Source organism: Agaricus bisporus (assembly GCF_000300575.1).
Source record: "Agaricus bisporus var. bisporus H97 unplaced genomic scaffold AGABI2scaffold_6, whole genome shotgun sequence".
NCBI lineage: Eukaryota > Fungi > Basidiomycota > Agaricomycetes > Agaricales > Agaricaceae > Agaricus > Agaricus bisporus.
This window is the reverse complement of record NW_006267369.1, coordinates 305,742-333,389: the sequence shown is the minus strand read 5'-3', so window position 1 is coordinate 333,389 and position 27,648 is coordinate 305,742. Positions and strand designations below refer to the sequence as shown.

Sequence of the window (27,648 nt, the reverse complement as noted above, 5' to 3'; positions counted from 1 at the left end):
GTCCCCACGCGATGCTAGTCACACATATAATGTAACGTAATCTTATTCAAACATCTCCAAGAGTGTGGATTATTATTGTAATTGAGCATAGAGCATGGACGAACTAGAGATGCAACGGTGCTTCAGAAGAACGGGGTTTCCTTTCTTGCGAACTCCGAAAGAAGCGACTCGGAGGTTGAAATGAATTGCGATTACTGTCTCGCAGATATGAGTGCAACTGAGTGCTGAGGGATCGCTGCGGGGTATCATCTGAGGTCATTTACCGAGTCTTTTCAGCAAACGGCGATTATGGCTACTAAATACCCACCAGACTTTCCGCTGCTAAGCAAGGGTGCGTGCCAGGACCTGATTCTCACTCCGACAATGAAAAGATTGGCTGTTTTGGATGCCTATGCACCAGAACATCGACGGAAGGCCAGCCGATGCTAAACGTCTTATCGGTAGCTCGAGGGAAATCCTCAAGCAGCGAGGGGTAGTTCTTCAGTTACTTTTCCTGTTCCTTTTACTGACATCATTTTCTCCTAGTAATTTCCCCATTGCCAATACCAGTTTGAGGATAAATGGAACGCGCGAGAAAGCGCAAGATTCCAGCGATGTACCTCCAACAGCATTGAGCATTCAGCTTCTTTGGACAGCAACTTGAAGTGGCGAGCTTGAAGTCTTCGGTAGTACTAGCATCAAATCCGGAAGCATAGCCACTGCACGCTCGTCAATAATTGGTAAGTACAGATGATAGCAGGACACAAGTACATTGATATAAATCTTGCAACAGATGATATACGCAGTCTACCATGTCGGTGTTTGATCAGGGAGCCGATCGAAGCATATCTTCCAATTCCATTCACCCTCACGGTGAGCCCACCTATACATCTTTGGCTCAAGAGCTACAGCAAGCATGGCCGCTGTAAACGCTTCTGGATTCTTCATATCTGTGAGATGTAATTCAAAAGTTTTGTAACGATCGTAGACGAGCATTTGATTAGCTTCAGCTCCAATAGGAACTTGAAGCTTAACCAAATAGTAATCGTCCTCGTATGGATTAGGCGGGGGCTCCTCAACGCCTTCAGCATTATGGGTAGGGGTGTCATCATCAGTGTCGTCGTAGCGGTTGATGCTCGTCTTGTACATTTTCGACATCATGGTGGAGAATGGGTTAGGGTCGAGCTCGATGGTGTACCATTTACCTGAAGAAATCGCTTTGCATAGGGATTTGTGATTTCTCCAGTCTTCTTTCTGACAAACTTATAGACGTCAATAATGAAGAAGAAGAGAGAACAACGAACCTCACCTTTACCGCAGTACCGAGCCGATAAACAGGCAGAACAGGTGCTGTGGGTCTCTTCGCCGCACAGTAAACAACCTTTCGGCTTACTCAGACGGATAATGTCCTTTACATTGAGACCGCCAATCGGAAGGATGAAGCCCACTTCACAGCGATCATCGAAAGCGGCTTCCGTGATCTTGTATTCGGGAGAGAGATGACCTCGATTCAGAGACAGCAACTCGATGAGCAGATCCTGCTCTATGTCAGTCATCTGATACGCCCGGCCACGTTGTTCTTCGGGTGTGTAATCCGTGATTGTGTCGTCCAGGGCTTCTTCGTCATCTTCTTCAAGGCAGGCATAGTTTACGAGAAGAAGAGGTGTTCTGTCATTGATTTCGTATATAGCAAAAAACTTTGCTGGGACACTCAGCTTGAGAGGTGCGGGACGACGATAAGGATGCTCACCCGGATGATCAAAGCTCTTAAGGTAGCCATGTCCTTGAGAACCACGTATCCAATTTTCTTCTTGTCCATTTCCTTCGCAATATCGGGGATGAGCTGGTTGATCCTAGCAAATGCAATCTGTCGGTGATCTTCGAACCCTCTGTTGTCTTGGAAAATGGCTCCCCAGGTACGCCGGGAGAAAGCATCAACGACAGGTGCTTTCTTTCTCCACATTGAATACCTGGAGAGCTTGATTAAATGTGTCGGATCGGGGAAGATGGAGGTGAATCGCTGTGCAGCGTCGAGGGATTGGATTAGCCGCTGACGGAGTGTGGTGTTGGTGAGCTTTGTGTTTGGAGAGAATTCTATGTTCATTCCCTTAAGGACATGCATGACATCCTCTCTGGAAAGACTCTCGTCCTCGGTGGCGGACATGATGGTGGAGATTTCCTGGCTTGCAACGCGGTCTTCCATCTAAAAATTCCCAAATAAGGGTATAACGGTTCACAGACCTTACCCCGTGGAAAACAAAATTCCCATTTTTGAAAAAACATAGCGTAATATTATCGTTGATGCTTCGGGCAGCAGAACTCGTCGGTGAGCCGTGCTTCTCCTTTTCTACCCATGAGGATAGTTGGACTTGTAAAGTGGGAGAGTGACACATGTTTTTGCTTTTTGAGTATTTTAGGTCATAAATTTCTAATCACGGGCCAAAATCTTATCGCGTACAGGATACCACGCTGCTCACTGCTTAAGCAAGGTCAAGATATATAATACGATGCGTCCTCGGCGCGCTTTCGGAGACGCTATCGACTTCCCCTCCCCAAAAAAGGAAACCAAACGAACCGCGATCGTCACACTTCACGTGGCCACTAGGTCGAGCGCGTGATATTATGTCGCGGCTGAGGTCTGACTGCGACCATGATCATGACTCAATGAAAGAAAGATGCCCACCGGAACGCCATACCACTCGTTCGTGCTCCCCTACAGGATCAGAGTGGACGACTTTGCGACACCGCTCGACCAGGACGTGGCACCAGCACCAGCATTGCACCTATTAACTCATACGCACACTGATCATATCAATGGCCTATCGGCAAAAAGTTTCGGTCATCGTGTTGTCTGTTCTCATGACGCAAAGGAAATGCTACTCCGCCATGAGGTCTATGCCGAACGAGAACTCAAGCAGCGCGACCTGCGAGCCGAGAGGGTCAGAACTTTTGCGCATTTGAAGATCGACCCTGTTCATCATCCAGCGATCGCGTATTATCAAGGCTCGAGGGACCTTCTGGTGATTTTTTTGTTTCTATCCCAAAACCTAACTTACTTCTGTTAGAAACCCATTCGCGTGCATGAACCGACGCTGTTTGAACTCTCCAACAACGAGAGAGTCACTATAACTGCGCTAGACGCCAACCACTGCCCCGGAGCTGTCATGTTTGTGGTTATATGCGCACAACTGACTCATTCTGATGTTTATTTCGTTTCCAGGTATCTGATAGAGGGTTCCAAGGGTGCTGTCCTGCATACAGGCGATTTTCGTGCTGAACCATGGTTCCTTGAATCTCTCAGTCGCAATCCGTACCTCCAACCATACCTCGAATCATCCACAGGCGGAATTCTCCACCAAAGTCTTGATTGTATTTATCTTGATACTGCATGCGCATTTTTGCCTCTAGAGATTCCTAGCAAAGTGAGTTGATGTCGTCGCCTCTTCATGTTTTACTCACCCCCGTCACAGAATGATGCGACTGCTGGCCTAATAGAACTCATGAAACTTTTCCCTCCAAACGTTTACTTTTATATCAATGCGTGGACATGGGGATATGAAGACATTCTTAAGGCCGTATCAGCGGCCTTTCAAACCAAGGTAACTTCATGAACGTCAAATGCGCTGGGACCGGGATACATGACCTTAATTTGCCAGATACACGTAGACCGCTACAAGTACAAGATTTATCAGAATATTTCCGATCCATATATGCGCCTTATCGTGACCCGTGATCCAGGGTGTACTCGATTCCATGCATGCGAGCGCTTCGATCGGTGTGATCATGTTTTGGTGGACAATGATGATGAGTTTGAAAACTCGACGAGTCGTTTAGGCAAGCGGGTTATCTATATAAACCCAGTCACGATGGAGTCTGCGAGCTGGGACCTCTATTTCCAAGTCGTGAAACAGGCTCTCATTGACGGCGACGAGAAAATCAATGATCTGGTAGGTTCCAACACCTCGTGAAAATCAAGCTTTAATCTGTCCATGTAGCTTGTTCCTCTTTCACGACACTCGACGCTCCCAGAACTTAGAGCATTCGTTGGCCTTTTTCGTCCTAAACGCATCATTCCAAATACTCTTGAACCCAGTCTGCAAGGCCTGGATTGGTTATGTATCGATCGAATGTTTGAGGATTGCGTATCAGACTCAACAATCAATCAGGCTCATAAGTTGACTCCATTTCTATCAAATCCTCTCGACCAGGATGGGGATCTGGCGGTCAAAAATGCTGTCGGTAGTGATAATTTGGCAGGTATCATCCAGCGTTGGGCGGACAGCAACAGCGTTCGTCGTAAATTGGAGGTTGCCCGACAGTATTTGAAACCACCTGAGAGGGTGATCGTGGATAGAGTTCTTGGCGCACCCGGTAATGCTCAAGCTTCGTCAAAAAAAGTCATACAGGACGCAAAGTGGAGTGATGATGACACTGATGACGATGACGATGACGAAGCGGGTCGGACAGCTCATATGCTGTTCGCGGGTCTAGCCGGCGTTGACGAGAATGAAACGCGTTGGTGGGTGTCCTCGCAGAACCGTGGAGTGAAAGAACCCCAAAATTCCCCATCCAATTCTTCCCCCAAGCAATCTGGTCCTTCGAATACAGCTTTGTTGGAGCAGTTTCCCCTGGATCTGCTTCCTATCACCCCCATATCGAGTCCCCTACGCCCAACTAAAAATATCGTCCGCCATCAAAATCCTCTACCGGCAACTCCCACTCCCACACATCGCCCCCCAAAGCATGTGAAGCGAATTGGCCAGAAAGCAAAAGAAGATCTTGCATCACCTATCACTCTTCGGTCGTCTTCATCGCTCCACACAATCATTTCTTCACCCATGTCAAAGTCGAAACTGAGTTCGGAAATAGATGCTGTCAAATACCCACTGAAGGAACGACAAAACCGCACGCCTATTAGCTGCATGGATCTGTTAGTGCCTGCTATGGGGAAATCGGGATTGGGTGACAATCTATCCCAAAATCAACCATCGGAATTACCCGTTCGCCCGCCGAATGCCTCATCAAATCCCCCACGGCTCGGTCGAAGAGTTGGACCGGTATCGCCTTCCAAAGTCAAGGTTCCCACCCGGAGCCGTTCCTTGTCGTCTCGCCAATCAATTTCTCCGCAGATTCGTTCCGACTCTCCTCAGAAAAGGGTTCAACGAATGCACAGATATCTTCAGAGGATTAAGATGGGGGAGCGCTTGGCTCAGTCACGTCCTGACTCTGTCGCCCGTTCTTATGCAGTCAAACGAGCACGACTGGTAGCGAAATGTACTAAACTTGAAGCTAAAGCATCTCACGCCCTAGCTGTGAAAAAGTTAGGAGTTGAAGAACGCAACAATTCTCTCAAAAGTGGACCTACAGTCGTTATTCCTGCTGTTGAAGATGATGACAGCGGGATGGATTGGAATAAGAGTCATGATCTGGCGGAAGCTGTTAGGGCTGCGATTGCTAATGGGAAGCGAGTTTCCTTGCCTGCCCTTAAATGTGCTGATTCGCAATCGAGTCAGTATGCCTTTCGATGATGTGCTTATGAGATTTTTGATCATTGGTGTCTACCATACCCACACGCTTTGGTGATGTTCGTCGAGCATGGTTATTGTCATTATGGGTGAGTCTTGTTAAATGCTGAGGATCGTTTTCGACTGATATCTCTTCTTCGTAGAGTCCTTTTACTTGCGCACTGTATTATCTTTCCATCCAATATTCCATGTTATTATGACACGAAACTGTGCATTGACTTCGGGACTAAGCCGTTGTAAGGTGCGAGTTTAATTGAAGGAATATCGCAGTTTTGCTTTTTTTGATTTGGTTTCACCTCTATTTGCCGTTTGCTATTGATCTGTCTAGTGCGGCTGATGCTTCAAACGTTTGATTCTGCTTGTATCGTAATACGGCATGGGCTCACGTATTGGCTTCCACAGGTAGAGGGTTTATTTCATAAATCAACTTCTTTGTTAGATAGGCACGTTCAAATTGAGGGCCAAGGCATGAACTTCTCGTTCGATACCTCGCGCTTGTCAGCGCTCAGCACCAGGAAGAGAACAAATGAAAAATGAAACACATCCGTGACGGAATTCTCGTGACAGTCTCGAGGAACATTAGCTTCGGAGCTAACCCGTTTTAGTTTAGTGCAAGGCACGAGGTTATTCCACCGGATTTCGCTTTTCCTTTTCGATTTAATCGCAGTTTCCCCTCGATTTTCTTTGTTCGCCAGATTTTGGAGTGCTATTGGTTGCAAGGTCGGTTGTTCTAGTGCGGCCAATACTTATTTCAATCGTTTCGTATCTTTTCCATTAGGGTGAGCTAATACATCACTCCTGCAGGCGATGTGATGCGCCCGTGTGAGGAAATTTCTCAATTGCGACTTATGAATACAAGGAGGCCATAGGTGCTTACGACTTAATAGATGTTCTATGACTTTATTTGACAGATAGCCAAGCATGGTTTTTAGGCTGCTACCTTATGCCGCGAGGAAGGAGAAAGGTAGGCCATTACATTTGCTAAAATTGATGTCGCCGTGAATGAATTACTTCCCCTACATATTCGGCTTAGTGTGGGATATGTATATATATATGGGAACAAGCTTCTCGTTTCAGGTCAGGTAATCAAAGGAAAGCTATTCTTACTCCTTGTTTTTTCCACCCCTGATAGGACCCCGGATAATCCCTACTAATGTTGGATGCCAAGTCGGACAGATTTTGGACTTTTTGGCCGGGAGGCCGGATGCCATTTACTGTTCCGGCAAAACTCAATTTTGGGTGAGGCTGGATCTTCGGACCCCTATATTAGCCTGAGGCCGGATTCATCACACGCCTCCATTCCGGACATAAGTGGCCGTGGTGCAGCGGTCAGGCCTTCAGGGGTTGACCTCAGCCGCCGAAACTCAACGAGGGGACGTAGGTTCGACTCTCATATGTAGCAGTTTTTAACAGTCATTTTGGCACGTTCAAATATCGCTCTCCAAGTTTTTCGGCAACCCCGAGGCCCGCAGGTACCTTCAAGAAATTACAGGAGTGTATTGTGAGCATTAGAGAAGCTTTAACAGAGCTGTCAAAGAACACTACGAGTTAGATTAGACATTTCATTAGGCCACGATTTTTTGCTGATTTTTTACGATTTTTTACGATTTTTGAGCCATTTTGAGGCCGGATCCCTAGATCCGGACAAGATTTTTCGCGAGGGCCTTAGGCCGGGCGAAAATCCGGACAGAAAATCCCAAAATGGCCAAAAAACGGTCTGGCCTGGAGCCCGGAAATTGGCCCTCTTTCGGATCCAACATATATAGGGATTATCCGGGGTCCTCCCCTGATATCCCCGCGAACAAAGGGGAGTTTTGTAATTAAATTGTTCCGTTGCTAAAAATAACACTGACATCCACAGAACATTCACCAGAACATGCTCAGTCCGCGTCTCTGATTGGATAATGATGGGCCAGTTATTCCGCGGATATCTTTACTGTCAAGTTGTCGATCACTTGCATCGCCGTTGTCGGGAGATCATTTTGACAAACAGGGACGGAAGCAGTTGTACGCCGCTGTCTCGTACTACTGCCTTGTACCGCTTTCCGGTACCATTGTCCGGTATCACATGTTGAGAGGATGGTATTTTTTTCATCAATTCATATGATGGGCATCCCCTCTGCAGGCACCCTATTAGAAGTAGGAATACTCATTTGCCAGCACAACTTCGGAACTACTCGGTGAGAGAAGTCAGAACCATATTGCGGACGGCTCGACGAAACTGAGTGCACAGATCGACCCTGAGAAAAGAAGTGGATTATCTTCTTGTTACGAAGCCGCCGAGGCCTAATCGCAATAGTACCTTGCCTTGCCCCAGATAAACTGGGTGCAAACAATGGGCCGCAGTCCGATTCGATGTGTGAGTAGAACTATTGTTTGTTTCATCGGGCTTTAGTGTACTGAAACATCGCCAATGATTGTCATAATGCTGAGACGGGGAAGTCATGCAAGCTGCGAAATATTACCTTAGCTACTCAGATGCTTGCTAGAAGCTCCTATTAAAGGCCGAAAGGCGGTCAAAGGATCGTACAAGGAAAGAAACAGCAGAAACACATTTTAATTCTCGAGTTTATACAGATCACATTTTTAGAACACATTCATTTCGTACAGAAAGTCCAACCAATTGACGAATAATACCGTTGTACTTTGAAGATGATCATCAAGTTTAGAGATCAATGTTAATAGGGCTGCAGCCAATGACGAGAAGGCCACCGCTGAAGTTGTTTCCGGTGCAGCAGACCGTTTGCGAAGAGCTATAAACACGTTCATCAGTTATATTTATTACTCAACGGTATCGAGAGTACGAACCAAGAATTGCCACCACCAATGATGCTGATGGGGTTGCAAGTGAGACCAACGAGGCCTTGGATAGGGCCCAAGACAATGCCGAGAAGGCCGGCGAGGAGTCCGACGATGGGGTTGCTGGCCTCTTGGAGAGAGTTGCCTAGCGAGCAGATGAGAAGATGTTCGAGAGATGAGTCAGATATACACTTACAGCAGTTGACATCGCCGCCAACGGCAGTGCACTGGCTGCCGGTAGCCGGGGGCGGGTCAGTGCGGGGGACAGCAGTGGCCGCAGCGAGCATGGCGAAGAACAAAATGGTGAGGATGGTAGAGATACGAGCGAACATTGTTACTGAGTTGGTGCTTTGGAAAGTGTTGAGAGTTCCTTTGCTGAGGTTCTAGGAAGAAACTTCTCGCTCCTTTATACCGTTTCAGAAAATAATTTTCTGTCTTTGATTTTTTGCCGTTACCGATTGATGATGAAGTCTTGACTCGAAGAGTTCGGAGGAAGAAATCATGACAGGCGGGCTGGCGGAGTATCAAGTCTGGTTCGTCCCTTCAATCTCCCTCTCTGATTGACATGTGCATAAATCTACATGTAGGGCTTTTGGTCGGTGTTCGCCAAGATCTGAGGTGAGTGCATAATATTCGAACAATGTGTTCGAACTAACAAGCTTGTTTAGGAAATCTGCCAATCTTGATCTCAAAATAGCTCGCCTCGTTGGCTGGCTCGTAAAAAAAAATGGTCGGAGAAATGAAACTTAGATCGGTCCGATAAAATAAACGAGGTGAGCTCAGATTACATGGGCCGGATCCTGCTAGATCGTCAGACTCCACTTTTTCTGAGCCTACGCCGGTTTGTCAGTTGAAAAATGATATTGTGAAGTATTATGTTATGGATGAGGAAATGCCGGGTAAAAATGTGAATCCGCCAAGTGTAATTGATTTCGGTTTTCCGGTATTAAACACTCACTTTAGTTGGCGAGTTTTCAAAATTAGTCTTCGAACGGGAATCACTCTTTGACCGTAGAGGACGTCCTCGATTTCCTTTTTCGTGTTGGGAACACGGCTGGTTTGGGATTCTGTGAGATTGATGTTAGTATCTCCTTCTAAATTTAAGTGGACAAGATCTTTCACATGGGAGCACTACACATCATTTGGCAGAGCATCAGTTTTCTCTGAAACCCACGGTCATGACTCATCACGAACCAGAAAATGAAGGGAAGAATGTTGCCTGGATCAATTCAAATTGAATTAGGTCAAATCAAGGATGAGGAGTTGATTTCGATGCTGCTCCTCTCATACATCTATTTTCTCCGAGGAAGCAGTGATGATCACCTATGCGAGCCAGCAGGAGCCAGCGTGGCCCGTCGATCAGATGTTGAGTATTGAGTATTGATGCATGCCCACGACGGGCTCAGCTCCGCGTTTGATTGGGTCCTCCACGTTCACGAGGCTTGCTCCTATCTTCCTCCCTTTACGGAGACGGAGATGATACGATTGGCTAAAACCAACTCTGCCAAACCTGGATCGGAGTGAATCAATTCATTTCCTGTTGGCAGGAATCAGCATGCAACGCTCTGGTCGAAGGGTTGGCGGATACGCTAGCCAGTTCCGGATTATCGGTACGTACATTATGCCATTGTCATTGAATTATTATAGGACAGATTTCTGTGGCTGCAAATTTGATGGTGGCATATGAAGCCGCAGAAATACCATGATGGCGCAATAATCTTGATAAAACGTCTAGTAATCCATGCGCATTGGTGGTTAAGATGGTTACACCGGCGGGTTCAGGAAACCATATCAGGCAGCTCAAACGGCATTGTTCTCACTGGTCGAGAACGAATGTCAATCTGAGGTGTCAGTTTTGGTGGCATCCAGTCGGATTATACGATATATTTTCTGGTGGGAGCCTATGTCAAATCAGCCCCGAATATTAATCATGGTGGCGTAGCGAATCAGATTGCCTCGGGAACATGAGGCAGGATTTCTCCGGCAATAGATATACAGCTCACCGCCTTCTCCGCTCTATCTGAGCTTCGCTTAGATGTTGGGCACGGCAGCTGAATTGTTTCCTCGTATCATCTTTCTATGACCTAAAGAGAGGCAGTGGGAACGTATGGATGCAAATATGTTGAGGCCTAGAGCTCTCAACTGTGTTTTCAAGGGTTACATAGCAAGCACGAGAAACTCATTTCAGCCATGCGGCCGGCAAACCATTCACCCCACCTTGATGAGTAATAAAACGCATGGTCATGTCGAGACTGATCCCTGAAAGCAATCCAATTATATTTTGAGGATGGTACGTCAAAAGTGGATATTCGCCGACTCATCTGTCAATGTCATTAAGCTATACATGATCGTTTTCGGAAGATGAGTCTACCAATGCCGGTTGTGGGGCAGTCCGCAAAATGCCGCACATGTCAAAAAAAAATGATGGTCCAATTACGATGACATAGGGTGGAGCACCGCTGAAGGACGAAAGATCATCCTCTCCAATAATTTGGTTTGATGAATGGCATAGGTGTTAACACTGCCTTTTGTCTTCTGTTACGGACTTCAACTTCAACCTCCGTGCCTTTCTTGTGCCATCCATTCTTAACGTACCCCATTGCAATGTTCTTTTGCAATGTAGGGCTCGGAATTCCCGATGTCACGGCGCCTTGATTCGAAATGTACTATAAGTTTCATTCTCTCAATTTTGAAATATTGGTCCTCACCCAGCAAATCGCCGCTGTCAGGCGCGAATATCTTGGCGTGTTCTATTAGATGAAAACAAAGATTTGTCAGTTACACGACGGCCGGTGACGAAAATATACGTACGTCTTGCCGGAGCGCCTTCGACAATCATACCTACACGACGTCTTGGAGGACCTTCTTTGAGATGTTTACGAACGCCTTCAGCACCGATGAAGTTTCCATTCTCTTTTCGGTCTTTGCCAATAACCCAAGTCAAGCCGGCCTCCACGGGACTCGTGTTTTCATCGAGATCATTGCCGTATAGGCATAATCCGGCCTCCAACCTTAGGCTGTCACGAACACCCAATCCTGTGAGTTGTACCGGCGATTTTGAGAGAAGTTTTGCTACTTCAACCGTATGTGAAGGTGGAATAGATATCTGAGAAGGGGTCGTATCGTTTACAAAAGGATATACTTGATACAAGATACGTACTTCGAAGCCGTCTTCACCAGTGTAGCCACCCCGGGCGACGTGTAGATTGAAGCCTTCGATCGGGACAAAGGCGGCTTTGCCAAACGTCAAACCACGTAAGTCATATGAAGTAAGTGTTTGAAGATAAGCGGCTGCCTCTGGACCTGTGTAGAAGAAAAATTCAAGAACAATTATGTCATAATCATGGGAAATGACTTGCCTTGCAATGCGAGAAGCCCCCAGTTTTCAAGTATCTCTAATTCCACGGGACCTTCTTTCCCTTTTTCACTGCCATTCCATTCTCCTAGTTTCTCCTTCAGCCATGCAAGATCTCTGTCCCTGCGTCCAGCGTTTGTTACGACGTAAAACGCATCGTTGGCGTGTTTTGTTATCATGGTATCATCAATGATACCACCATTTTCGTTCAGGAGGACGGAGAGCGTCGATGAATATGGGTTCAACGACGAAAGAGAAGATGGTGTAAGCCACTCCAGAAATCCTGTTGCAGTTTTACCGCGGAAACTAGTGTCCCAATGATCAGTTAAAAATTGCAATTGCGCGCAGATGACTGACTCACTTGGACTGAACCATGTGACCGACGTCGAAGACTCCTACTTTTTGCCGTACATGGTTGTGACCCGCAACTGAGAATATGAGGTCTACAGATGCTGATGATGCAGGTACAAAGAGAGTCTTACCTTGACCAACATTTCCGTAGGACAATGGCATAGAATAACCAGCAAAAGGAACCATTTTAGCTCCATGTTCGACATGGAAGTCATACAGCCCCGTTCGTTTCAGCTATGAGGCCAAAAATTGAGATATAGTTGGTTGATACTGTGCATAACTTGCCTGCGCTGCTTCTGTGGCCAGCCGCCGAACGTTGAGCAGACTGGAGGGGTACTGTCTTCTAAACAGAGAGGCAGCGCGGAGGTAGACCATGTTCGGATGCAAAGAACGGGGACTGCCGGACCGGAGAAATAATAATATTGGAATTATGTAATATATCGGACCCTTACCCGCGGTCGTCGCCAAACGATAAGCCTTGTCGACGACCTGCTCTTGTTTTCTCCCTATAAAGTCGGATAATCTTGCATTTATGTCGCGTTTTGTTCGTCCTTCCAAATACCGGTGTGGTCAATTCAGTATCTGCCTGATCCTTCGTCTTGATCTGTCAATCTATACAGGCATGTGTTCGGACAGCTGGCGAAGAAGGAACACGGCCTTGAGAATGTCAAGGTGACGAATAGTGCCTGGGATACGAACCTGATCTCGGCTTCTGGAGTGGGTTTTCCGTGTCTGAACTTTCCTGAGAAATTCGAACTAACTGGAGTCAGAAATACCTCAGTGTCAATTGGAACGCTTCCGGCGGTGGCGCTTTTGCCATTCTGCCTCTAATTTCGCCTTTCCATGGCATCAACGGATTCCCTCACAAGCTGCCGGATCAGCTGCCACTTGCTCGCAGTCATTCAGCCCCTGTCCTTGACACGGACTGGTCACCACATAACGACTCAATCGTCGCATCTGGTGGTGAGGATGGTAAGGCCATGATCTGGAAAGTAGAGCCTTCGCAATTTGAAGGGTGGAACACCGAAGGATGGGTCCCTGAAGATTTTGACCCTGTCCTTCGTATCGATGCGTCACCACGAAAGATCGGACAGGTCTTATTCCATCCCACTGCTGCACAGGTACTCGCTACAGTCTCTGGCGAATATACCATCAAGCTCTGGGACCTTGCTGCCCCGGAAGATCCTCGTATTACTTTGTCTGGACACGGCGACTCTGTCCAGGGACTGGCCTTCAACACAACCGGTACCTTGCTAGCAACGACCTGTCGTGATCGCAAAATCCGCATGTTCGACCCCAGAACTGGTGGTCAAGCGGTCCGTGTCACCGATGGCCATTCTGGTATTAAGGGAGCTCGCGTCGTTTGGATGGGAGAACACGACAGAATCGCGACAACGGGCTTCAGTAAAATGTCTGATCGTCAAGTGTCAATCTGGGAGACTGGTAGTCTCAACAATCTGAAAACTATGACCATTGACCAATCCTCTGGCGTTACTATGCCGTTCTGGTCAGACAATAACATTTTATTCCTCGCCGGGAAGGGGTAAATACTGAGTTGACTATCTTCCATTATAGTTTGCTGACGCGGTAATTTAGTGATGGAAATATCCGTTATTACGAGTACGAAAGCGACAACCTCTTTGCCTTGGCCGAATACAAGTCGTCAGATCCTCAACGTGGTGTTTGTTTCCTTCCGCGCCGTGCTCTCAATGTCGCAGAATGCGAAATCGCTCGAGCGTATAAGGTGGTTTCCTCGGGTATTGAACCTATTGCTTTCATTGTTCCAAGAAAGGTTCGTGACTTTGTTATGTCGCGTGTTTAAACTTTCATTGCTTGTTTATACAGGCTGATGGCTTCCAATCGGACATCTTCCCCTCGGCCCCATCTTTGGAGCCCTCACTTTCTGCTTCAGAGTTCTTCAGTGGAAAGCTAGCACCCGCCAACCTTATCAACCTCGGAGATGGTTCCATCACTTCAGGATCTCAGCCTTCGGCCTCTCCTGCTCCCGCACCCGCCCCGATTTCATCCCCACCCGTGTCTCGAGAGCCTACTGTATCGGTACCTGCTCCGGCTCCTGTGCGCGCCCCGTCACCTACTTTCGCTCCAGCCCAACGATCCGCCTCTCCTCTGCCCTCCTCGAGCCCGCCGCACAGATCCACCACAAGTGACATCCAAATGGGCTCTGGCGAGGATGTGAGTAGTACATTTGAATCAGAATTGATTTTGATTTATTCATTGTTTCTTCGCTTCTTAGACCTCATCGCCACTGAAAGAGGAAAATAGCCGATTGACGACGGAGTTGCGCGACGCTCGGGAGAAGATCAGGAATCTTGAACTGCAAGTGGAATCTTTACGAGCGAACGCTAGGAAAGCTGCTCAGGCTCTTCAAATGGATATATGAGATGGTGATTGGTTCCGTTGTTCCGTTGCTACCGTATATCCTAGTGTACAGATATTGATCCGGATTTCAGTGAATCACCGTTCTAGTTTCTTGACTAAGTGATCACACATCTTGAACGTGCTCCGATCATTGCGCCTTATCTGTTCAATAGAGAGAGTGTTGTATCCAGTGCGTGCTTGGACTTCATCAGCAGCTCCCTATTGCTCGGGCAGATGGTACTGTTATCTCCTCAGGTCGGCTACATGCGCTGGTCTGACCATACTCACATCCACATTCCCTCATGTCTGGCATGCAGAACGATCAGAATCTCGATTCAGAATCGAAGCCTTCTCCCGAAAAGATCATGGCACTCGTTCCTGATAACCTGTTCACCGGAATCATGCTTCTCACTCTCATCTTCGTGAGCGGTGTAAGGCACCCGATTAGTGTCGAGTTCTTGAGCTTGACCATACAGACGGCGCTTCGAATCACTATCGTAATGCCCCCTGGTGACTTCGGTAGCGAATTAGCACATGGTTTTTTCACTGATGCTAGTTGTGCACACTAGAACTCTTCTAGACCTTGCGCCTATCCGTGGCATATATGATTTGATCTCGGATTTTTCTTTCCCTCTGGGCCGAATCCAGGGGAGTTAAGGAGTTTATGTCCGTCTTACGGTAACCTCGGGAGCTCGACATGCGCCGGCGCAGCCCGGTTAAGACGACCCCCGAATCTGCCGCTGCCAATACTTTCCATAAACCGAGGAGAAGAATAATTGTGAGGTCAGTTTAATGCGCATTGGACACATATTAGTACCCCCTGAATTCCTCTAGCTTGACTACTACGTGCCATGCTCTGGTCGCTCGAGCCACTTGACACCGAGGTTCGAACCGAGATATAGATTTCAGGCCCAGCACAACCTTCAATTGATCCAACATACTGGTTATCAGGAGCAAAATCACCGTCTGGCAGGTTGTAGTGAAGTGATCCTTAGTAGATTTCTCTGGCTAGGCCCGCGATCGAACTTTTGTCTCAGTGCCAATCTCAAGATCCTCACTTTAAGCTGCTGACTCGTGCGCCTAGTTTTGAAGTCCTTTGGTATCTTGAACCAGACAAAGTGAGTACCATCGATGAAATGGTTCTTGCATGTAATTCAGACATTCCTCTACTCAGTTAGCAGTTAGATGTTCCAGTGTCAGACATGAAGTCTCATTTGTTACTTTGGTGTAGGTGAGACAGGCATTGGGATTTTAGCATCCCAATTTTCTGTTTCACCTCGTACTCAACATGTCGCGACCTCCCCGCATTGCCATCATCGTTTATTCGATGTACAATCACATCGCCGAACGTGGGTCGACTTTATATGCTTTTTATATGCAAATAATATGAAGCGCATTTTTGATAGTCGCCGAAGCGGAGAAAAAGGGGATAGAAGACGCTGGAGGACAGGCAACTATCTTTCAGTAAGCCTATACTTCCTTTGAAGAGTACTATCATAACACCGATGACAATGACCTTTAAAGGGTAAAAGAAACACTAGAAGAAAAGGTTCTGGAAAAAATGCATGTACCAATGGGCGATGGCAGGATGTCGAATAGCTACCCTGTCGCTTCGAACGAAACTCTAGAAAATTATGACGCTTTTCTTTTCGGTATTCCTACACGTTACGGAAACATGCCAGCCCAAATCAAAGTGAGTATCTAGCGGATAGTTCTAGTTATCACTGATCCATTTACCTTTTATATCAAGACATTCTGGGATCGCACAGGATCATTATGGGTTGCTTCAAAACTTGCAGGAAAGTTTGCCGGCGTATTTGTCTCTACCGGTGGACTCGGTGGCGGACAAGAAGAGACTGGATATTCAATCTTATCCACTCTTGTACATCATGGAATTGTCTTTGTTCCGTTTGGTTATTCTCATGCTTTCGAAGATTTAAGCAACATAAAAGAGGTTCACGGAGGTGAGTCCCCCGCGCTGCATCAAGCATACTCATACCATGGTTTTACTTAAAATTTCTCCTTTCTTAAGGTTCTGCTGTAGGTGCAGGTACTATTGCCGGTAGCGATGGTTCCAGACGACCTTCATCTCTGGAGCTTGGGATGGCTGAGAAGCAGGGAAAGGGGTTCTACAATTTGGTTTCGAGAGTCAAGTTCGATCAAGGCTCGGAGCGGCCAGGAGAAGATGGCGTAAGCGCTGGCGCAGCTGATACCGATAATGTAGCCTACGGTAGCACTAGCGTAAACTAGTGTTCGGGATGGTCTCACATAAAGGGATGGCGATCTCGGCGTCCATGGATAGAGAATGGATAATGAGAAGTTTCCACTGTGGTATGAATTGTAATGATATTCTCATAGATGCGTAGATTGATAGCATTGCTATTCCATTGCAATTTCCGAGTTGTTCACAATGGTTGGATGAGGCAGACAATTACCTGGAAAAACGCATCTACATACATCTAGGCGTGCGTATATATTTCCTTGAAGGTGAGTGCATGATAATCAAGGGCCGTCATTGGCCGTTAGCGGCCCTGATCATGACATGCTTGCGATGTTAGGACCTCCTTCCACCAGGAAAAGAGCTTCGTCTGTTTAGTTCAGCGACTCCAATATAGACCAAATTTCAAAACAATGTAAAGCAGAATCAATTCTCGAACGGATTGGTGTTACAGCTATTGCTAAATATTCACAATCTAAAACTCACGTAGAACGCAAAAGAAGAAAAAAAAAAATAAGGTATATAATGTACGATGAACTATAGTGATAGAATGGAAAAAAGAAAAACAAAGGGTATCGAGAAAGGGGAACAAACAGTACGAGGTCCAAAGTTCCTCTATTTTATCCCAACATCATCAACTTATGTTGACCCCGAACCTTTCAAAGAAATACCAGCAGCCTTGATTACAGCGAACGTTACACCGAAACCGACAGCGACGATCAACACTATCCCAGCAGCGATATAGAACATCATAGTCGTTGACGACACTGCACCATTGTTCGACGCTTGGGTATTACTGCCACCACCTGTGAATCTCTCAATTCGTTGCATTGCGATTTGACGATCTCCGTTGGCTATTTCGATCATACGTTTACGGGTAGCGAGTTCTGATGTAAATTTGTTGTCGGCCTCGGCGATGCGTGAACGAGCATCGTATCCGTCCAGCGTGGGAGGGTTACCTGGTGCGTTGGGTGGTTGGATGAATGAAGGGTAGTTTTGTTCACACCACTGTTCAATCTGCAGGAAAATGAAAATTAATTTCGTGAACCTGCATAGAATAAGAGTATGTTTACCTTGCCACAGGCGACTGAAATCTGCATGAAGTTGGGATCGGTCGGGACGGCTTTTGCATGAATTTTACGAGCGTATTCGCAGAAAATCTGACCAACATCGCGAGGATTTGTAGATCGCATAATAAGCTGGAATGAGGTATGCAATTTGAGTAGAAGCTTGGAGTGAAATCAAAGCGACCTACCTGAGCGGCAGTAGCCTTGCGAATCTTGATATTCCGCTCGAACATATCAGGGTTCATAAAGCACAGCTCTAGGGTGGAGATAGCCATGGAGGCAGGAATGGCACAAAAGTTGAAAATGGTCTGGTTCTTCAAGAATCGGAGATATTCCAAAGCATCAGTCGCGTGCCTGAGGGCATCCAAGATCATTCCGCTCTGCACCCATTGGGCTTTTTCTGATGCCCCTGGTGCGTACATTTCTTTCATCTCGTTGAAACCATACTTGCCCCAAATTTCTTTGGGCCAGAAATATCGTTGATCGTCAGTGTCCTCTCGGTAGTCACGGATGATGTTGGTCTTTTGTAGAAGAAGTCCCATGGAGTTCGATAACTCGAGCTGCTGACCAAGCCACTCGGCTTCTTTCCCTGATGCGGTGAAAATTCGGGATAACCCCTCACCGACGAGGCCTGCGACGTAGTGACAGTATAGGTCGTATTCAGCGACGGTCGCAATGTAAATCTTCCCTGTTGTTGCGGCTTGATGGGCAAAGTCGGCCATGCCATTTTCCATTTTATGGCAAATGTCAATAATGACCTCTTTGAAGCTAGAAAGCATGGCATTTGAGAAGAATGTTTGGGGAAACGATGAATCAAAAACGTACGAAGGGTCAAGGCGGTTGACTTCTTCAACAATTGTGTCATATTCGACAAGGAGTTGGCGGTCCTTCTCATTAGGACCGCAACCGTCGAATTTCCATCCATGTTCGACGGTTAATTCGTGAAACTTTCGTAAAATGGGTTGCTTGACTTTGTCTGGAATGGTCATATCATCTTCGATCGTGTCCAGACCTCGAAGAACGAGGTAAAACAGACATATCTAGACACATGGTCAGCGTGGTCCATACACAGACGGCGTGATAGGGGGCTTCTATTCCGGCGATTAAAATAATAGCCACGTCAACAAATGGATGATTCTTGCACAAATACCCTCCTATAGGGCGACGTGGCCACAAAGTCTACCCGGCTCCTCGTACGAGCAAATCGACGGGCGCATGAAATATGAAGCCTCCGAGGAAGACTGGACAAGGATACTTACTGTTCGAGCCAGGTCGCCGTCTAGTTCCTTAATAACCGCCGAAAAACTCCTACTTGTCATGTCCAGGAAGTCCCAACATCTCCGCATCGACTGCCGGTCCCAGCCCGACGTCGGGTGCTCCTTCAAGGCCTTGATATCACGCTTCTGCTCATGGTATAGGTAGAACTGGAGCAGAGTCCTGAACTCGAGAGGGTGGAAGAGGAGAAGAGCGAGCCATTTCGTAGCACCCATGATGGACGAAGACAAGAAATATTCTATGTTTTTGCCTTTTGAATTTGAATTTCTCTCGTACGACTCGCGTACCGGTCACGTGGCATCATTTTTCCTCTCACCGGTCAACTACCCGGCTACTTTTCAAAACATTATGGACGTTCCTCTCTCTCCCCCGCTGCGCATTCAGACCCTGAACTCAACCTCGCTGTCGACGAAGCACGCAGAGAAGCGCATGGAGGCGTTTATCGACGATTTCCAGGCCAGGTCGACGGCTGCCCAAGGCGGCAACACAGCCGTCACCGTCCAGCTCCAAAAACTCAGAAACGCACTTCACGATGAGAGGAAGCACAAAAATTGAACGGTACGCTTTCTAAAGAGTTGAGGTGAACCGTTATCTGAAAACAAGCCTGTAGAGTTCCTCGCTGTAGTGACAGTCTTCATGATCATGACCGCCACCTCGTTGCAAATTAAAAATTTAATATTGATCAGGGATCATCGATTCTGAGCCTTCTTGATGGAATGACTGTCAACGTGTCATCTGCCCCTCGACTGACGCTGGAACTTGAAATCTACCAGCTTAATCGCTATCAATCTATGAATGTATTCATGTATTGGCCCCTAATGGCTTGTTGTTGCGAGAAATTTCTTGGTTCAAACTTTGCTTTCTCCATTGTTCGTCAATCGATACGGACACGAACAATAAACATCGCCACCTGAAAAATACTGAACATTCACCAAATCTTCAAGGGGCTATCAGTATCAAGTATGTTGTCTCTTTTTCCAAATCCACTTGAGCGCACTGCCGACCATATTAGAACCTTCAGATCACTCGAAAGATATGGAGAGGCTCCCGCCTGAACTTCATCAACTGATCCTTCATGTCAAGACGTCCTGGACATGACACGACCGCTCGTCTGTCATTACTTAGCAACACTCCCAAAGCCTACCGTCTCCACCCACGCGTGTTTTTTCTCGTGTAACGCCGCATGCAATCCCCGGTGAACTTCCCTCCTCGTCGTTAGTCCAACATTGGTTAATACGAGCTAAAATCTTCTCACTCCGTCTGCAATCAAGGCAAAACGTTGTCTCCGCCAGTAATGAAGAACATCAGGACCCTGTAGAAGAAGTTACATTAATCGTTAATCACCAATGAATTAATGAAGATCTTCCAAGAGAAAAGACATTTCTGGGCCTACATCGATTTCTCTTTCATGCAACTTGATACGATTCTCGGAGTAGGTGCGCCCAGGGGGCTGTCAACCATGAGCAAACCGTGAAATCAACCCCCTGCAACTCAGGGTGCGCCTCGGGTGATATCCGGCTTTCCCTGTGTTACTGGGGAACAGCTACAGGTCCAAACTGCTCGAATCATCGATCTTCGTTATTCCAACAACCCAGTGACGTGTCCCCTGTGGCTCAATCTCCTAGTCCTCGTCTGGAGAGACTCGAGGTGTAAGTCACAGCCCACAGCACCTCTATTGTTGGTTAGTCAGCGACAACCCAGCTCACGACGAAATACGGTACTGAGGTAAGAGACAGCAGCTGAGCAGCATACGTTGTTTTACGAACTAACCAAATATATTTGATACAGAAATCCTTGGAAATACTGGTGGTGCCTTACGATCCAGCAGGAATCCCTAGATCCGACCAGTTTACCTCATTCATCCGAACCGGCCCGATTTTTTTTGTTCCAAACGTTTTAGAAGTCAGCAAAGAAGCCGGCTATTTTGAGATCCAGATTTGCAGATTTTCTAAACGAGCTTGTCAGTTCGAGCAAATTGTTCGAATATCATACACTCCATTTCGGGTCTTGGCAGGTCCGGTCTAAATGCCATCCGTGCAAATTTATGCGCATGTCAATCGGAGACGGAGATTGAAGGGACGAACCAGGCCCGATACTCCACCAGTCCGCCTGTCATGAATTCTTCCTCCGATTTCTTCGAGTCAAAACTTCATCATCAATCGGTAACGGCAAAAAAATCAAAGACAGGAAATCATTTTTTGAAAAGGTATAAAGGAGCGAGAAGTTTCTTCCTAGAACCTCAGCAAAGGAACTCACTTCCCAACGCACAAACTTCAGTCTCAGTAACAATGTTCGCTCGTATCTCTACCATCATCACCATCTTGTTCTTCGCCATGCTCGCTGCGGCCACTGCTGTCCCCCGCACTGACCCGCCCCCCGCTACGGGCTCCCAGTGCACTGCCGTTGGCGGCGATGTCAACTGCTGTAAGTGTATATCTGACTCATCTCTCGAACATCTTCTCATCTGCTCGCTAGGCAACTCTGTCCAAGACGCTAGCAACCCCATCGTCGGACTCCTCGCTGGCCTTCTCGGCATTGTCTTGGGCCCTATCCAAGGCCTCGTTGGTCTCACTTGCAACCCCATCAGCATCATTGGTGGTGGCAATTCTTGGTTCGTACTCTCGATACCGTTGAGTAATAAATATAACTGATGAACGTGTTTATAGCTCCTCGCAAACGGTCTGCTGCACCGGAAACAACTTCAGTGGTGGCCTTCTCGTCATTGGCTGCAGCCCCATTAACATTGATCTCTAAGTCTGATCATGCTCAAAGTAAACGGTATCATTTGTCAATGGGTTGGATTTTCTGTACGAAATGAATGTGTTCTAAAAATGTGATCTGTAAAATCGAACAAATAACATGTGTTTCTTCATTACTTGTATGGGACTTGAACTGCCGTTCTGCACTTTATGAGTTTCTAAAAAGCATTTGAGCAGTTGAGACGAGATTTCCCTGCTCTCATGGGTTCGACTTGCTAACCCTTGAGACCATCAGGACACTTTGAGCTCTGGTATACCGTCACGGTCGTCGTAAGATGTATTTCTGAAGACACAGCCTGATGTTAAACTTACAAACACCCACTGTGACTTCCGCTGGTACATTGAGTTGGACTTCATATTATTGTCTCAGGCATACTTCAGTACTATTGGAACTAGGCATTGGCGGTGGGAGAGTCGTCATTCTTTTCTCTTCTCCCGATCGAGCTGTGCGCCCAGTTTCAAACGTCGTCCCGTCCGCGACACGGTGGGCGACTTCAGTTCTTACCGAAAAGGCTCGGATACGACACTGCATTTCCAAAATTCTGGTCTTTAATCGCGGCTTAGCCTTCTGAGCGAAAACCTTGCGATGAAATTGATGGCAATATCTTCATCTCGAAACATGGTACGGTACCGAGGTATGAGATAGGGCGTACATTTTGTTCCTGGGTGTCAAGTCAAATGTTCTTCCAACCACAATTTTGCGGGCAGTGATTGACAAGCTGACAGCTCCCGGAATAAATTCATGATCATCCAATGAGAAGATGAACCAAGCATGTTATGTGGATGTTAGTTTTATTTCGGACATCGAAGCAATTCAATTACCCACGGGCTTTCCTGTGTTCGCGGGAAGATCACGTCGGAAAAAAAAGAAAAAAGAGAAAAGAAAAAGTTGACTGATGAGTCGATGAGCACAATGATGTAATTACGAGTCCTAAAAAGGACTCGTTCTTTATCGTGGATGCGAGCTTTCGTACGCCAAAAGGGGTTGTTTGCTGTGCTGTGTTTGTTCTATCGTTTGTCCTGTCTGATCTTATGTGTTCTTATTTATTTCTCCTTTGTATACATGGCTGACATCTGTTTGCTGTAGTTTGGCATGTCATGCCCTAAACTCTGTGTTCCATAATTGCGCGGGTGTTGACTTAACGATTCTCAATCATTCCATCATTCTTCGACGTCTGCTTCTTTTTTCCCTTACCCTTTGCTAAAGATGGTAGCGTGTGTTGACCTATAGCATGGTCTATCATTGCGTTTATAAGCGCTTGTTTCTTTTCGAGGATTAAAAAAGTCTCAATATCAAAGTTTTCACCCACGCGCCCGCATTGTATATTCCCTCTTGGAGACAGTTGTTGCTGAGGCAAAACGTGCGGTTCCGACGCTTAATGGTTTCACGTCAGGTCGAACCGACAGGAAACATCAGCTTGAGCTCCACATATCCCTAACGCGCCCAGTTTTCATCAGAGCTCACCAGAAAGAAGAATTTAGACAAGCAATCAGGAAACTAGCGAAATCTTCGCTGTAAGTAATCTCTCATCCGTCATAGCTAAATCGAATACCAAACCATATATAAGGATCCCACTCTCATTTACGTCGTTCGCGGAACTACACAATGACGAGCATACACGCACCTTTCTGGTGATGGAGGTTGGCGGAGGTCCGTTTTATCCCACCTCCAGGTTTATGGCCTTACCATTTCTCTCAGCTCAACAGCCTGTGTTGCGACCTTAAACATCTCATCGAAAGCTTGTGGCAGCGTGCATATTGCGCCCGCCCACGTTATCACGGCCTAAACGCATTTAGCCTAGTAATCTCTCTAGCGAAGGTAGCGTTGACATATTATAAGCCTAGCTACAGCATAGAAAACCCTTCGCTACAAAGAATGACTGAGAAGTGTAACCACAAGATATCTAAAGGAAGGACACTCGATCTACGCGAGCTCGCATGACAGCCATAGCTGGGGTCCCCGTAGGGAAAACTGTACCGATGGGAGAAATATGACCTTACCAATTGGAACATCAACCATTGGTCTATACGCGAAGCGAATACAACGTGTAGCTACGACGCATAAGTACTATTAATTATATTCGCGAACACGGCAAGGTGAAGGGACTTAGTCGCTACAACGGTCTGCTTACGTACCCTATGTCGCGAATAGGAAGTCCCATCATTTAACAAATTCGGACAAAGTACGTGAAGTGCCATCAAATACAAGTTCCCTTTTTGGTTATACCCGAAGTGTAGCTACGATCGTAACTAAAAATATGAAAGAGAGCTAGGAGCTACTAGGAGGAACAGAGATAGGTCAGCAGCCAGAGAAAGATTGCCCAGAAAGAGTAACCGTTAATCAGCGGATTACATGAGCTCACGAAAGCTACTCCTAAAACGGGTGGTATGACTCGAAGGCTTAGTAGCTACAATAGAAAAGATGAGCAAGCTACGATATAAATACCAGAGTCTTAGTAAACGTAGCGTACCTGAACCAAAATAGCTTAGAGAACCATTAGTATAAAAAGCCTGTAGTTAGTGAGCAAGAGGCAAGGAAATTGACCTGCCGAAGCTCTGCAATTGTATTTCGCTACTCAGTGAATCCTATTTGTGGTGTTATCTGTGAACTTTTCCTTCGGACACTAAGTCCAAACTGAGAATCATACGAACTTGAGAGAATTGTAATCGAAAACCAGAGAGGATTATTATCGAGACCTTGAGCTACAACTCGTTGACAGTGTGTGATAGCTTCGTGTTAGCTACTTGGATATCGCAGCTTGCATCACTTCGGTAGTGGTGAAAGTCGGTGGCCTTGTAGTTTGTCGGTATAAGTCGGTAGCTTCTCGCTAAGTCGATATCGCAGCTTATATCTACCCACATTGTTTGGTACGCGTCGCCTGCTTTAGCACAGCAGCGTAGTTGAACTTCGTCGTGAACAGTCCTTCTCGAACCCCTAGATTCCTTACTCCTCGAGTAGCTACAATTGAAAAAGACCTTAAAACCCAAAAACAATCTAAAACTTTCAAAACTTCACAAAACATATCTGTCTCCTTCTTGACTTCTGATTTAATTCTCCCACGAACTTATAAACTGAGAACAGTTTGTGCGTTAGTGAAATCCTTTTCGAAGACCCCACACTTCTACCTGTACCCTCTACAGAATATATACCAGGTCAATTCGACCTTAGCGAACAAAGTCGCTACTTTTCCCCAAATCTTTCTATTCAAGTTCCGCTTCCTGCTTCCTCTTCGTCTTCTTCTCACTCAGACTCTCGAACTTCAACCCCTGTATCTCCTTCAATTTTTATTCCTTCTCGTTCTAATTCACCTATACCAATGGCACACAGCCAAAAAATGCCGGCACCTCTCACTAGCGGAGCACCGAAGTGGGATGGCACCGAAAACTTGAATGATTTTATTTACCGACTCGAGCACCATCTCGAGGAAAGTAATATAACCGATGAAGCTAGAAAAATGAAGTGGGCCCTGGCCTATGTAGACTACGAGACAAGGAAAGAGTGGATGGCCTTTCCAGAAGCCCAAGGAAAGTGGGAAGAGTTCAAGAAAAAGCTTCGCACAGAATACCCGGAGCTTGACGCAGAAGAAGTAGGATCTGTAGCTCAAATGAGAAAGTTAGCTGCGACTCATCGTGGCATTTCTATGAGCGAAAAAGAGAAGCTACTATCTTATCGAAGGAAGTTCCTCACATTGGCGGAAAAATGTGCAAATCCGCCGGCCTTAATGTCCAACCGCGAGTTAGTTGAAGCTTTCGTGTCCGCGCTAGACGATAGCTTTAAGGAACAGCTTAACAATAGACTTAGCTTAACTGGGACTTTAAGGAATGCCAATAATACGGCTAGCGTTCTAAGGGAAGATGATCCCTACGAGTATAAAGAAGTTGTAGCTAAAGCAGTTGACTTGGTCAGTCGCCGAGCTATGATGGGATCGTCTACTCTGAATACACAAGGAACTCTAGCTAGCACGAACGCTAGAGCCGTTACAATACTCAAAAGGGAGAGCCCTACACCAGCAGTGGTACAGATGAGTACTGAGATAGAAACGGTTCACCAAGAGTTGAATCAATTAAAAGATACCCTTGTAATTAACCAAAAATCCGTACAAGGTTCTATCGACGCATTGAAAGCAGCAATAGCTACTCAGGTTACCTCTTCGCGAAATGACAATAACTATCGAAACGGCGGAGGTTTCCAGAATAACCCTAGACCAATGGAGCCTAGACAAGGATGCTTCTATTGCGGTGAAGATCATAGATGGATAAACTGTGCTTACAAGGCACAGGATGAGAAAGATGGTAAAATAAAGATAGACGGAAATAAAGTACGATTCGCGAATGGGACTGGAATCCCTCGAGAACCGGGAGCTACAATTCGAGATAGTGTGAAGAAGTATCTACCGGTTACAGTCGCCCTACAAATCTACGGAGGGATAGGAGAAGACTTAGAGATAGACACAGGGACTCCAGACATGGTAGATACCCCGGTAGCTCCGAAGGCATCGAGTTTCGCGATGCAACAAACTGTGAACGCGCGAGAGCTCGAGCTGGAACGTTTGAGGGGACAGTTAGCTGGTATGCAAGCTGTAATGCAAGGCATGCAGATCCGGTCACCTAACCCACCTGCTGTGGTAGCTACTGAAGAAAGCGAAGAAGATGAAGAAGCCATGACGATGCAGGCTTTAGTGAAGTTACTGGCGCAAACCAGAAAAGATAATAAATCGCAGGGTTTTTAGGAGGCTCGAAGATGAAGCCAGCTCCGGAACCCAGGGTTAGGATCCGTGAAGATAAGGCAACCGAGGGCCGACCTAATAACATAAACCCTGTAGATAAAGAAAAGAGCAATAATGAATCGAGAGAAACTACGAAGTTCCCTTACATAGGGGTACCAAAAATGAAACCGGTAGTAGAATTGCCCCCTCTACCAGCTAAGTACTTCAAAGAAGAAAAGAAAGGACCTAGCTACAAGCAACAAGCAAAGATTGAGGAGGGTATCAGTATCGAAGAAATGTTAGAGAAATTTGGAGAAACTGAGATAAAGCTCTCGCAAAAAGAGCTTCTGGGAATGGCGCCGAAGCTTCGCGAAGCGCTTAAAGATTTACTCAGTAAAAGAAGAGTACCTACCAGTAACAACAATATTGTTGTCGATAGGGATCAAGAAGAAGAAAAGCTTGATTGGACTTACGCTAGTCTTAACAAGCTAGGGACGGTACAAAAGATACAAACTGAAGCTAAGAATAAAGAAGGAAACCCAGTGAAAGTTTGGGAAGTTAAAGAACCTCTGACGCAGTACTTAACAGCGGTACCAGTCGAAAAGCGAGAGAGATTGGTGTTCACCATAGAAAAAGAGGAGTCTCAGAGCGCCGAGACAATGCATCAGGAAAAATGTTTTTTTCTTAATTGTTCTTAATGACAGTTTAAGAAACAATTAAGAACAGGGACCTGTCTGAATCTTCTTAATGATACTTAGGCTTGTATGTCTTGAGGTTCCTGGAAATGACTTAAAAGTTACTTAAACTGTACTTAGTTGATGTCTTTCTCATAGACATCAAAATGTTGACATACAGATAGATTAGTAAAAAGTCATATTAAAGTCACACAAGTACATATTTAAGACACTGAAGGTCAATTAAGACAATAATAAGAGGCTCAAGAATGAATAAGTCAACAAAGTGATTATATTAGCATAGTATAATACATTGGATACAATCTATACAAAAGGATGAGATGGGAAGATGAGGGAGTGATGATGAGAAAATGAATAGTCTACAAGTAACAAATGAGTATGAAAACATACAGAGATAGAGAGCACTCACCATTAACCAAAGAATCCCCAAAATCCTTCCAAATATCCCCTCAAATATCCCCCAAGTATCCCCTCAAATATCTCCCCAAGTATCCCCCTAAATAAGCCTCCAAAAATCCCCCAAAAAAGCGTCCAAAATAG

The 27,648-nt window shown here is 46.2% G+C and overlaps 12 protein-coding genes across 12 annotated transcripts; 8 read left to right on the top strand and 4 right to left on the bottom strand.

Annotated features, from left to right (window-relative positions):
• Nucleotides 1-481: 481 nt before the first annotated feature.
• AGABI2DRAFT_178700 (hypothetical protein) lies at nt 482-2,174 on the bottom strand. The gene is made up of 4 exons (XM_006461570.1): nt 1,730-2,174; nt 1,284-1,694; nt 863-1,233; nt 482-698 (listed from the first exon to the last, which is right to left on the bottom strand). Exons 1-4 carry the CDS (start codon nt 2,141-2,143, stop codon nt 512-514), a joined length of 1,383 nt encoding a protein of 460 aa, XP_006461633.1. The 5' UTR covers nt 2,144-2,174; the 3' UTR covers nt 482-511.
• A 447-nt stretch (nt 2,175-2,621) lies between these two features.
• On the top strand, nt 2,622-5,704 carry AGABI2DRAFT_222438 (hypothetical protein). Its single transcript, XM_006461569.1, has 7 exons — nt 2,622-2,999; nt 3,045-3,145; nt 3,200-3,401; nt 3,450-3,578; nt 3,636-3,926; nt 3,975-5,593; nt 5,648-5,704. The coding sequence occupies exons 1-6, from the start codon at nt 2,655-2,657 to the stop codon at nt 5,505-5,507; spliced, it is 2,601 nt and encodes an 866-aa protein (XP_006461632.1). The 5' UTR covers nt 2,622-2,654; the 3' UTR covers nt 5,508-5,593; nt 5,648-5,704.
• Nucleotides 5,705-7,997: 2,293 nt separating this feature from the next.
• On the bottom strand, nt 7,998-8,672 carry AGABI2DRAFT_136569 (hydrophobin). Its single transcript, XM_006461568.1, has 3 exons — nt 8,500-8,672; nt 8,313-8,448; nt 7,998-8,257 (listed from the first exon to the last, which is right to left on the bottom strand). Exons 1-3 carry the CDS (start codon nt 8,633-8,635, stop codon nt 8,170-8,172), a joined length of 360 nt encoding a protein of 119 aa, XP_006461631.1. The 5' UTR covers nt 8,636-8,672; the 3' UTR covers nt 7,998-8,169.
• Nucleotides 8,673-10,563: 1,891 nt separating this feature from the next.
• On the bottom strand, nt 10,564-12,391 carry AGABI2DRAFT_193044 (hypothetical protein). The gene is made up of 8 exons (XM_006461567.1): nt 12,295-12,391; nt 12,141-12,243; nt 12,020-12,086; nt 11,663-11,964; nt 11,464-11,606; nt 11,115-11,409; nt 11,012-11,053; nt 10,564-10,953 (listed from the first exon to the last, which is right to left on the bottom strand). The coding sequence occupies exons 1-8, from the start codon at nt 12,382-12,384 to the stop codon at nt 10,778-10,780; spliced, it is 1,218 nt and encodes a 405-aa protein (XP_006461630.1). The 5' UTR covers nt 12,385-12,391; the 3' UTR covers nt 10,564-10,777.
• An 80-nt stretch (nt 12,392-12,471) lies between these two features.
• On the top strand, nt 12,472-14,504 carry AGABI2DRAFT_193043 (hypothetical protein). Its single transcript, XM_006461566.1, has 6 exons — nt 12,472-12,573; nt 12,630-12,726; nt 12,780-13,552; nt 13,606-13,801; nt 13,855-14,202; nt 14,264-14,504. Exons 1-6 carry the CDS (start codon nt 12,542-12,544, stop codon nt 14,408-14,410), a joined length of 1,593 nt encoding a protein of 530 aa, XP_006461629.1. The 5' UTR covers nt 12,472-12,541; the 3' UTR covers nt 14,411-14,504.
• A 186-nt stretch (nt 14,505-14,690) lies between these two features.
• On the top strand, nt 14,691-15,045 carry AGABI2DRAFT_118495 (hypothetical protein; the record flags this gene model as incomplete). The annotated part of the gene is made up of 3 exons (XM_006461565.1): nt 14,691-14,810; nt 14,865-14,898; nt 14,969-15,045. 3 exons carry the CDS (start codon nt 14,691-14,693, stop codon nt 15,043-15,045), a joined length of 231 nt encoding a protein of 76 aa, XP_006461628.1.
• A 519-nt stretch (nt 15,046-15,564) lies between these two features.
• On the top strand, nt 15,565-16,638 carry AGABI2DRAFT_205429 (hypothetical protein; the record flags this gene model as incomplete). The annotated part of the gene is made up of 5 exons (XM_006461564.1): nt 15,565-15,737; nt 15,795-15,852; nt 15,913-16,081; nt 16,139-16,352; nt 16,421-16,638. The coding sequence occupies exons 1-5, from the start codon at nt 15,677-15,679 to the stop codon at nt 16,636-16,638; spliced, it is 720 nt and encodes a 239-aa protein (XP_006461627.1). The 5' UTR covers nt 15,565-15,676.
• Nucleotides 16,639-17,536: 898 nt separating this feature from the next.
• AGABI2DRAFT_50291 (hypothetical protein) lies at nt 17,537-19,163 on the bottom strand (the record flags this gene model as incomplete). The annotated part of the gene is made up of 5 exons (XM_006461563.1): nt 17,537-17,623; nt 17,680-17,805; nt 17,862-18,441; nt 18,499-18,713; nt 18,933-19,163. Coding segments are annotated over 5 exons (1,239 nt in total), but the record flags the coding sequence as incomplete, so codon positions are not given.
• A 105-nt stretch (nt 19,164-19,268) lies between these two features.
• AGABI2DRAFT_136564 (hypothetical protein) lies at nt 19,269-19,807 on the top strand. The gene is made up of 2 exons (XM_006461562.1): nt 19,269-19,506; nt 19,559-19,807. Exon 1 carries the CDS (start codon nt 19,297-19,299, stop codon nt 19,501-19,503), a length of 207 nt encoding a protein of 68 aa, XP_006461625.1. The 5' UTR covers nt 19,269-19,296; the 3' UTR covers nt 19,504-19,506; nt 19,559-19,807.
• A 1,344-nt stretch (nt 19,808-21,151) lies between these two features.
• On the top strand, nt 21,152-21,800 carry AGABI2DRAFT_136557 (hypothetical protein). The gene is made up of 3 exons (XM_006461561.1): nt 21,152-21,372; nt 21,424-21,559; nt 21,615-21,800. The coding sequence occupies exons 1-3, from the start codon at nt 21,237-21,239 to the stop codon at nt 21,700-21,702; spliced, it is 360 nt and encodes a 119-aa protein (XP_006461624.1). The 5' UTR covers nt 21,152-21,236; the 3' UTR covers nt 21,703-21,800.
• A 3,224-nt stretch (nt 21,801-25,024) lies between these two features.
• On the top strand, nt 25,025-25,429 carry AGABI2DRAFT_71636 (hypothetical protein; the record flags this gene model as incomplete). Its single annotated transcript, XM_006461560.1, has 1 exon — nt 25,025-25,429. A coding segment is annotated over one exon (405 nt), but the record flags the coding sequence as incomplete, so codon positions are not given.
• A 1,166-nt stretch (nt 25,430-26,595) lies between these two features.
• On the top strand, nt 26,596-27,111 carry AGABI2DRAFT_118490 (hypothetical protein; the record flags this gene model as incomplete). Its single annotated transcript, XM_006461559.1, has 1 exon — nt 26,596-27,111. The coding sequence occupies one exon, from the start codon at nt 26,596-26,598 to the stop codon at nt 27,109-27,111; it is 516 nt and encodes a 171-aa protein (XP_006461622.1).
• Between the last annotated feature and the right edge of the window lie 537 nt (nt 27,112-27,648).

Excerpts from the sequence above, each read along its gene's own strand:
- AGABI2DRAFT_178700 (XM_006461570.1), bottom strand. The coding sequence starts at position 2,143 with ATGTCCGCCACCGAGGACGAGAGTCTTTCCAGAGAGGATGTCATGCAT. Across the intron at positions 1,234-1,283 it reads GGTACTGCGGTAAAGGTGAG|AAAGAAGACTGGAGAAATCA; the intron begins GTTCGTTGTTCT and ends TAAGTTTGTCAG. Across the intron at positions 699-862 it reads CTTGAGCCAAAGATGTATAG|TGGCTATGCTTCCGGATTTG; the intron begins GTGGGCTCACCG and ends ACGAGCGTGCAG.
- AGABI2DRAFT_222438 (XM_006461569.1), top strand. The coding sequence starts at position 2,655 with ATGCCCACCGGAACGCCATACCACTCGTTCGTGCTCCCCTACAGGATC. Across the intron at positions 3,579-3,635 it reads CAGCGGCCTTTCAAACCAAG|ATACACGTAGACCGCTACAA; the intron begins GTAACTTCATGA and ends TTAATTTGCCAG. Across the intron at positions 3,927-3,974 it reads ACGAGAAAATCAATGATCTG|CTTGTTCCTCTTTCACGACA; the intron begins GTAGGTTCCAAC and ends CTGTCCATGTAG.
- AGABI2DRAFT_136569 (XM_006461568.1), bottom strand. The coding sequence starts at position 8,635 with ATGTTCGCTCGTATCTCTACCATCCTCACCATTTTGTTCTTCGCCATG. Across the intron at positions 8,449-8,499 it reads TGGCGGCGATGTCAACTGCT|GCAACTCTCTCCAAGAGGCC; the intron begins GTAAGTGTATAT and ends TCTGCTCGCTAG. Across the intron at positions 8,258-8,312 it reads ATTGGTGGTGGCAATTCTTG|CTCTTCGCAAACGGTCTGCT; the intron begins GTTCGTACTCTC and ends ACGTGTTTATAG.
- AGABI2DRAFT_193044 (XM_006461567.1), bottom strand. The coding sequence starts at position 12,384 with ATGGTCTACCTCCGCGCTGCCTCTCTGTTTAGAAGACAGTACCCCTCC. Across the intron at positions 11,054-11,114 it reads CGAAGGCGCTCCGGCAAGAC|AACACGCCAAGATATTCGCG; the intron begins GTACGTATATTT and ends TTCATCTAATAG. Across the intron at positions 10,954-11,011 it reads TGACAGCGGCGATTTGCTGG|GCGCCGTGACATCGGGAATT; the intron begins GTGAGGACCAAT and ends TTTCGAATCAAG.
- AGABI2DRAFT_193043 (XM_006461566.1), top strand. The coding sequence starts at position 12,542 with ATGTCGCGTTTTGTTCGTCCTTCCAAATACCG. Across the intron at positions 12,727-12,779 it reads ACCTGATCTCGGCTTCTGGA|AAATACCTCAGTGTCAATTG; the intron begins GTGGGTTTTCCG and ends AACTGGAGTCAG. Across the intron at positions 14,203-14,263 it reads AAATGGGCTCTGGCGAGGAT|ACCTCATCGCCACTGAAAGA; the intron begins GTGAGTAGTACA and ends TTCGCTTCTTAG.
- AGABI2DRAFT_136564 (XM_006461562.1), top strand. The coding sequence starts at position 19,297 with ATGGACGTTCCTCTCTCTCCCCCGCTGCGCATTCAGACCCTGAACTCA.
- AGABI2DRAFT_136557 (XM_006461561.1), top strand. The coding sequence starts at position 21,237 with ATGTTCGCTCGTATCTCTACCATCATCACCATCTTGTTCTTCGCCATG. Across the intron at positions 21,373-21,423 it reads TGGCGGCGATGTCAACTGCT|GCAACTCTGTCCAAGACGCT; the intron begins GTAAGTGTATAT and ends TCTGCTCGCTAG. Across the intron at positions 21,560-21,614 it reads ATTGGTGGTGGCAATTCTTG|CTCCTCGCAAACGGTCTGCT; the intron begins GTTCGTACTCTC and ends ACGTGTTTATAG.